We start from the raw sequence: 8,597 nt of genomic DNA, 5'->3' as shown, positions 1-8,597 counted from the left end.
AGGTAAATAATACAACAAATACTTGTGGTATGTTGAATCTAACCCCATAACTCTGTCACTATCACTGTAGAGTTTATAGAAGTAGGCATGCAATAAATTAGTGTCATAAAACAAAATGTTTTTTCAAAAATGATTGGTGAACAGAAATTTTCCAATAGAAAACACACAAAGGTGTGGGTTTCACTAAATAAACAATGTCAAAAAATAAACCACCCACCCCACCAAATGTGAGGTGTCAGTAGGGGTTCTGTCAATCCCTACTTGTACACCAATCATTTTCCTCCATGTTTTTCTCCTCCTCCAGGGCCACGAGATAGAGAGTTGCAGACAAGAGGGGGAACTTGGGTTAGCATTGTCAGCTACCTACAGTATATGCACATAAAATGTAGCACACCTAGTTAAAACCTTGTCCAACCACGTATATCTAGCTGATATTAACTTTAAAGATGCTACCAATCCATTACTCAAAACTCATCAACTTCAATAGCTATATAAGCAAATAGTTGGTATAGTCGATATGCATTGAACCCTCTTCTCTTTACCACATATCTATGCCACAATGGCTTCTCAAAGGTCAGCTACTGCTATACTTTATTTTATCACCTTATTTAGCATGATCGTAGTTTTGCATACAAATGTGAATCTAGCCATCTTGGACAAATAAAGGTTGCACAAGACAATGGATTCAAGGAAATGGTGGCAAGTGCTCCAATGGAGGAAAGTGGAGAGAAAATTCTACCAATTCCTTCCCCTCTCCATTTCCATCTTTCTTTACACCACCTCCTGCACAAATATAAGCTGTTCATTACCTGTATCTTATCAGAGTTTGATATCTAATCAGCTCTAGTATGTGCATTAATATCAAACTGCCGCTGCCAGGCTTCAGATGATAAAAGCAGAGAAAGTTTAATAAATGAAGTTTCTTTTACTCGTGTGTTTTGCGATCTTCTGGATATTTTCAATCAATGAATCAACAATGAAGTCTTCTTGTTATCTTGATGCTCTATACCTAACAATATATAACTCGAAGATTCTATATGGTATTAGATTCTAAAATGCTCAAATGAAAAATTTGATCTATCTGAAACTCAAATAAACAATCAAATTTCTATGCTCTCAGTTGGGTTTCAGTTTGAGGTTTTTGAAATTAATTCATGGCTGAAGTATTAATCGCCATTCTAGTTTAAACTTGATTAAAAGGATAAACAATGCAGTAGAAGAATTACAACACTTATATTATGATCGTAATTGCAATCTTATATAGAAATTTGATGGAGTTTGCAAAATTGCAAATACTACCTCCGTCCACAAAATATAGGTTTTTTTCTCTATTTTAACACAGATTAAGAAAATGTAATTAATATAATTGGAAATATAAAATTTTCTTACGTTTTTCTAATATACCCTTGCATTAAATAATGATTTAAATAGGATTAGTTTATATTTTTGGTAACAAGATACGTTAAATAGGGCATATTAGAAAATTAAAAACTATCTATGCTATCAATAAAGAAAGTTGCCTATAATTTGTGATAGACGAAAAAGGAAACTAAACTTATCTTTACACGAGAGTATATATTTAACTTGATTCAACATAGTACTCATTTCTTAACACAGTAAAAAGTGGAAAATTGAGAAATTTTAGTAGAGAACACCACAAATTCTCCTCACATTAGCATCAACACATTATCAATTTCACAACACGAAACACTCCAGTGCCAGGGAACAAGCTCTTGGCCGCCCATTACGTACCAAATCTTATATTGGAACCGGATGTCATGGTGTAAAGAAAAGAATACTGAGAATATCGAACTGTGGGAAGGGAGAGAAATTGGGTAGTGTAGGCATAGGAGGAAGGGCGGGATTGATCAGGATTTCCAAGTTTAGAATGTCAGGACTTTGAGGGAGAGGGAGTGCTGATGCAAATGGAAGTTGTGGAATTATATTCACAGTAATTGTTACCTTTTCTCATATTCCATTAATTTCATTTTAGGTCTTCATAATTTGTCCAAGCTTGCGAGCATCACACAGTAAACAGAATTTGTGAGGATAATTATCAAGATAAACAAGGGAATGATCAGATCACATTTTAGTACAACTGAATGTTGTGTAATTATTTCTTCCCCGTTTGGCCCCCATTAAATTTCATTACATTACATTCAATTTTTCTCTTTCCTATTTTCAATCACACAATCTTTCATAAAATAATCTTACACGTAAATCGAAAACTTTTCCTTCTTTTTCAACCACTCATTTTTCAGAAAAATACTATTCCACCCATTTTCATTTCTAGAAAATGGGGGCCAAACGAGGGCCAAAGGTGAAGATAGCAGGGGATGTGTAACGCATTGAGGGGCATGCATTTTGGCTTCAACTAGCAAATTGGTTAATACAAGGAGGATGATTATCTCGCGCCTTGCTGGCAATCACAGTGTAGGGGTTCGATTCCTGAAACATGGAATTGGACTTCTTGTAGACACAGTGTATAGACAGCTCTTGTTCCCTAACTTGTTGGAGGCACATTCCGCGATTACCTCCCTCGCAAAGCTCTAGGGGCGAAACGGTGAGAGCCCTTAAGGTTGGAGTTCAACCTTTTTTAATACAAGGAGGATGATTGAATAAAGGGCTTTGAGAATTGTGCCATTATAAATTGTTGATGAGAAAATTTTGAAAAGAGTGTCATTTGAATTCTGCAGATGAACATTAAAATCTTAAATATGTACAAACGTGCAAGGAGGAGTCATTTCAGCGAGTCTGAAGGGATCAAAAAGCAAATCAAAACATCAAGATGGCTTGTGCTAATTTATCCTTGCTATTGTCGCACTTTACATCTTGAGTAATGGGTGTTTTTGGCAGACAAGTGTATCAATACCAAATAAATTATAGAAATATAGTATCAATGTCCTTGTTGTGACCATAATATAAATAAGACTAGATTAACAACGGTATCAGAGGGTAGCTAGACAATCAACAAGGACTGATCGAGCTAACATCAGATACGTGGAACATTTTGTGCTATCAAAACAGACTATACATATGTATACACAAATAACAAGCAATATTTTTTGCACCGGATGTGATCACACAAATTATGTTCTTGTTATTCTTATGGTTAGAACTTTCGGTTAAGCCAATATTTTGGTTTGTTTTATCAGAACAAATTAAGTTAAATAGGTATAGTTGTGTTTGTCGAGGTGGAGGAGTTTTCTTCTCTTTCAATCTTCCCGAAGCAAAAGCCTTTTAACCATAGTTGGAATTTCCTCTATATCTATAGGGATTCGCAGATCATCATTCCACCGCTCCTCCGGAGGTCTCCTCCCCCCTTTTGGACCTATAGATTGGTGCCACACAAGACCGGACCCGTAGCCTGAGGTACCCATATCGCTTATTGCACAGCTGGTTCAACTTGAGCAAGAACTGCTTCGGATCAAAGAACTATCTTCCCTTTCGACAACAGCTAAATCGCGAGACTCAACAATACTGACAGTAAATAAGGAAACTAAGTTAAAATTTTGTATATTTTACTGTACAATCTGTTTAATACATGCTATAGGAATTTTATGGTGTATTATATAAGTAAATAATACAACAGATACTTTTGGTATGCTTAATCTAACCCCTTACATGTGACACTGTCACTGTAGAGTTTATAGAAGTAGGCATGCAATAAATTAGTTTCATTAAACAAAATGCTTTTTTCCTCCCCCAGGGCCTCGAGATAGAGGAGTTGCAGACAAGATGTCAGCTACCTACACTATATGCACATAAAATGAGCACACCTAGTTCAAACCTTGTCCAACCACGTATATCTAGCTGATATGAACTTCAAAGGTGCTAACAATCTAGCCTGCGGAAATCCATTACTCAAAACTCTTCAACTTCAATAGCTATATAAGCAAATAGTTGGTATAGTCGATATGCATTGACCCCTCTTCTCTTTAATACATATCTCAGCAACAATGGCTTCTCAAAGGTTAGCTACTGCTATACTTTATTTTACCACCTTATTTAGCATGATCGTAGTTATAAATTTTGCAAACAAATGTGAATCTCACCATCTTGGACAAATAAAGTTTGCACAAGACAATGGAGTCAAGGAAATGGTGGCAAGTGCTCCAATGGAGGAAAGTGGAGAGAAAATTCTACCATTTCCTTTCCCTTTCCCTTTCGCCCTCCCTCCAATATTCAACTCGCCCTCTCCTTTATTTCCTTTCCACCACCAGTTGGACAACATCTTCCAACACCAGTTCCACCCTCTTCCGCCTTTTATTTACCTCCAATTTTCCACTTTCCTCCATTTCCATTTTTCTTTACACCACCTCCTCCACAAATATAAGCTGTTCATTACCTGTGGCTTATCAGAGTTCGAAACCTAATCAGCTCTGGTATATGCATTAATATCAAACTGCCGTTGCCAGGCTTCAGATAATATAAGCAGAGAAAGTTCAATAAATGAAGTTCAGTTTAATAAATGAATTTTCTTTTACTCGTGTGTTTTGCGATCTTCTGGATATTTTTCAATCAATGAATCAACATTGAAGTCTTCTTGTTAAAGGGATACTCCTCACCTGTCACCGCTCATCCGTTAAATATCTCCAAGCAAACAGGCAAAATCAAGGCCATAATTTTTAAACCAACTCTCTGTATCTGCAATTTGTCTGCTCTTGGAAAAAGATTGTGTAGCATGTTATGTTTAATATATAATCATAGTAATAATTTAATTTAGAGGTTTCCAGAATATTTACATAAAATAAGTTATAAAATGTGAGACAGTACATCTGAACTTCACTTAATAATATATCACTCGCAATACAACTTCACGAGTAAAAAATTGATGTCTAACCATGTGATCCGCTTGGCACATAAATTATATGCCCTTTAATGGTACACCATGTTAGATCACGTTTCTTATCAACTTCCATATATACTAATTAATCCACATGGAAAATGGAATTTCTGACAGATAAAAGTTGTGTATATACTAAGGCTCAAAATATGGTACTGGAGTACTCTTGAGATCTTGCGGAATGAGTTCTCGGAATTTATGTTCCCGGTCTCAAGCAGACACAAGAAAAGTAAAACTTCTTAGTTGCACCTAAATGATAGATCAAGATATAACAGTCTGCAAACAAGAAAAATAAAACAAGACAAACAGAAAGAGGCATGCACAAATTTGACTTAGTTGGCAAAATTTGACTATACTCAGCAAGGTAAAAATATAAAGCTTCATTAGTCCAATATTTTAGAATAACAAAAATATCCAATTCTACAAAATGAGGTACAAACATTAACAAAAATGTCCAGTACCTTCTTGACCAAATGGACATGAAGGTTTAGATTCCACGGAACAAGATCTAGCATCCTCCACTTCAATTCAACATCAATGCATTTCACAGTTTGAAACGTATGGCACAATGCGTCTATAAACTGCTTGGAATGTTTGCCCGCCATTGCGAGCAACCTTTTGTCCTTCTTCAGTTGCAGAACTCAAAAGCTTCACAACAGGATCAGCTTCAAGTTCTTCCTTTGTAACAGCCCCAAATAAAGGGTGACCCTTCAAACAAGAGTTCATCCAAACCCCAAGCTCCTCCACATCTGTTATTGTATATATAATCCCACCCTCTCTAAGCACATATGCATACTCATCCAACAAATGTAGGTTGATTACCCTTCGTCGATGATTCTTCTCCTTAAAATGAGGATCCGGGAAGAGAAAAAACATCTTGGTGAGCTGCCCTTTCTCAAAATAATTCGGAATGTACTTCATTGAATTAGTACGAACCACCGATATATTCTCGTACTGGCCTGGATTAGAGGCCCTCAACGCTAAAATCCTTTCCTTCACGTACTCGGTTACTTTATCTCTCAATTCCATCCCAATCATAAGTGATTCGGGGAAAACAGTTGACAGACTAATAAGAAGCCCACCAAATCCACAGCCAACGTCCGCAAATTCAATCCTTTTCGAACCATCAAATTTATCAGGTGAGGGAAATAATTGGGGATAATGGACGGAATAATCAACCTGGCTAGGTGAGACCGGAATGGGGAAATGGGAATCGCTTAAAGGGTTACTGTGAGCTCGTGCTCGATAAAATCGCTTACGCGGTAGCCCAGTTATCTTGCTATGACTAGGGTTTGCGTTAGCTTCATGCTCCATCATTTTTTCCTTTTCTAGCCCCTCAGTAAAATTGAACCGAAATCAATAAGAAGACCTTGATAACGCAATTGTTGAAGCAGAAATCCCGCGTCATATCAAGTGAAATGCTTCAGTGTGCCTGGGTCCTTAGGTCACTTGTGATTGTCCCATACGCAACGAAGAGGAACGATTTGTACCCTAATTTGAGACCCTCATATGAGTTAGGTTGGGCCTTTTTACTCCATTATCTTATTGTCTTGTAAGCCTGGAAGCCCAACCATCGGTATTCATAGTACTGTTTGACAATATGGGTTGCCGTCATTAATTTTCATTCCATTAAATTTTATTTTTGTCTTTCTTATTTTTAATCACACAATTTTTCATAAAACAATATTACACATAAATCAAAAATTTTATCTTCTTTTTCAACCAGTCATTTTTAAAAAAATATTATTCCACCCATTAATTTTTCAACGTAATGGGGGCAAAACAGGGGCATAATAGCACTAATTTTTTATTTTTATTAAAATCAAAAATAAAATTATTATTTAACAAAATATCTGATTTTTGAAATAGTAAACTTAGCATATGATTGATGAAATGGGATCTTTAAAAGTACGCTTTTATATAATTTCCACTAATTCCAAACTCTAATTATTTCCCATCTATATTTTTTGTCTCTCGTCTCACTCTCTCTCTCTCTCTCTCTCTCTCTCTCTATTCCCTGACCGAAACACAGCAGAAAGGAGAGAAGATGGCCATCGGAAGCTTTGATGAGCTGCACTGATAGAGGTGTTGTGACCCTGTTGTAGTGACGCTGTGTGTTTTACAATCCCTGCTTCAGCAATGGCTCTACGTGTTCTACAGCCATCGCTGCAGCGACGGAGCTTTCGGTGCAATTCTGGTATTGTGCACGACTGTGAGGAAAATGATGTTCCAATGGCTGCAATCGAGGATTTGGTGTGGATCTAGGGTGAATGTGGTGGTGGTGGTTTTGATTTTAGATTTGATGTAGATGTGGTGGTGGAAATCGACTCAGGTTTATGGGAAGATGGTGGTCTGACTGCTGCAGTTAGTTATTTGGTGTGGATCTAGGGTGAATGTGTGGTGGTTTTTGATTTTAGATTTCATGTAGATGTGGTGATGGAAATCGACTCACAACTGTGGGATGGCATGGGTGATGCGAGCCTCAATTTTTTCTTGGGAGTTTTTTTTGAATCGATCTATCGTGCGATGATCGGTAGTGATGGTGGCAGTGGTGGCGAGTGCTTTACAATGGTGGTGACAATGCATTGTTAGGATGTGTTGGTATTGTTACATCAACCCTGCTCCCTGTCCCGGGTTGGGGACAGGGAGATGGTGGTTGGCAGTGGCATTGGTTTGGTTTGGTTTGGGTATGTTGTAGTGGCAATGGTTTGTTGGTGGTGGCGATGATTTAGTTGGTGGTTAGGTGATGTTGCAATGGTTTTGTTGGTGTTTGGACGGCTATTGTGGTTTTACGAGATTTGGTGGTGGTAATAGTGATAGTGACGGTGGTTGTCGTAGCGATGGTAGTGGGTGGAATAAGATGTGGTTGGATGCTTGTGACCAATTATTTGATCGATTGTGACTAATAATTAGTTAATTTGTAATATATGACTTAAAAATTGTAATTGTGACTAACAATTGATTAAGTTGTGATTTAAAAAAAAAAATCATTACCAATCAATCTAACAATTTGCAATGAATAAATGAGTTGTGACCAATAAAAGTTTTGATTCCGTGACCGATAAAAAATTTGTGACCTATAAAAGTTTTGATTCGTGAAAGAAAAATAATCCGTGACCTATAAAATTTTTGATTTGTGATTGAAAAATAAGATGTGACCAATAATTTGATAAGTTTTGACTAAAAAAATTTGTGGCTAATTATTTTTTTGATTTGTGACCGATGAACAAACTGTGACCTATAAAATTTTTAAATCATGATCGTGAAATAATTTGTGACATAAAATTTTTTATTTGTGACCAAAAAATAATAAATGACTAATTAAATTGTTAATTGTGATCAAATTATATAGATTTGTGATATAAATATAATTAATTGATTAATTAGATTATAAATAAATTTTAATAAAAATCTAATTTTTGAAGTTTGATACTTGTTTTCTTGATTTTGAAATGTGTGATACTTGAACTTTTACTTAAAAAAATTTCCTTTTATATAATAGCACTAATTCATATGATAACCATTATTTGAAAACACTTTCTTCAACTTGTTCATTTCAATCACATGTTCATATCAAAATATTCTGTACGTGAACTCAGATTTTTTCTTATTTTAATAACACATTGTTCTAAAAATCACTATTCAAAACATTTTTTGGCCGAATAATGACCATCAAACATGGACTAAATAAGTCACTCTTTGTATCAACTACATTCTTTGCATTATTAAAGCATTCTCTTGTTGCTATATT

At 35.9% G+C, this 8,597-nt stretch overlaps 1 protein-coding gene across 1 annotated transcript; it reads right to left on the bottom strand.

The window, feature by feature from the left end:
- Positions 1 to 629: 629 nt before the first annotated feature.
- LOC111370427 (tRNA (guanine-N(7)-)-methyltransferase) lies at positions 630 to 6,361 on the bottom strand. Its single transcript, XM_022992121.1, has 2 exons — positions 5,308 to 6,361; positions 630 to 783 (listed from the first exon to the last, which is right to left on the bottom strand). The coding sequence occupies exon 1, from the start codon at positions 6,161 to 6,163 to the stop codon at positions 5,381 to 5,383; it is 783 nt and encodes a 260-aa protein (XP_022847889.1). The 5' UTR covers positions 6,164 to 6,361; the 3' UTR covers positions 630 to 783; positions 5,308 to 5,380.
- Between the last annotated feature and the right edge of the window lie 2,236 nt (positions 6,362 to 8,597).

Source organism: Olea europaea, chromosome 21, assembly GCF_002742605.1.
Source record: "Olea europaea var. sylvestris chromosome 21, O_europaea_v1, whole genome shotgun sequence".
Taxonomy (NCBI): domain Eukaryota; kingdom Viridiplantae; phylum Streptophyta; class Magnoliopsida; order Lamiales; family Oleaceae; genus Olea; species Olea europaea.
Note: the sequence above shows the minus strand (reverse complement) of the source record. Positions and strands in the feature narration are given on the sequence as shown.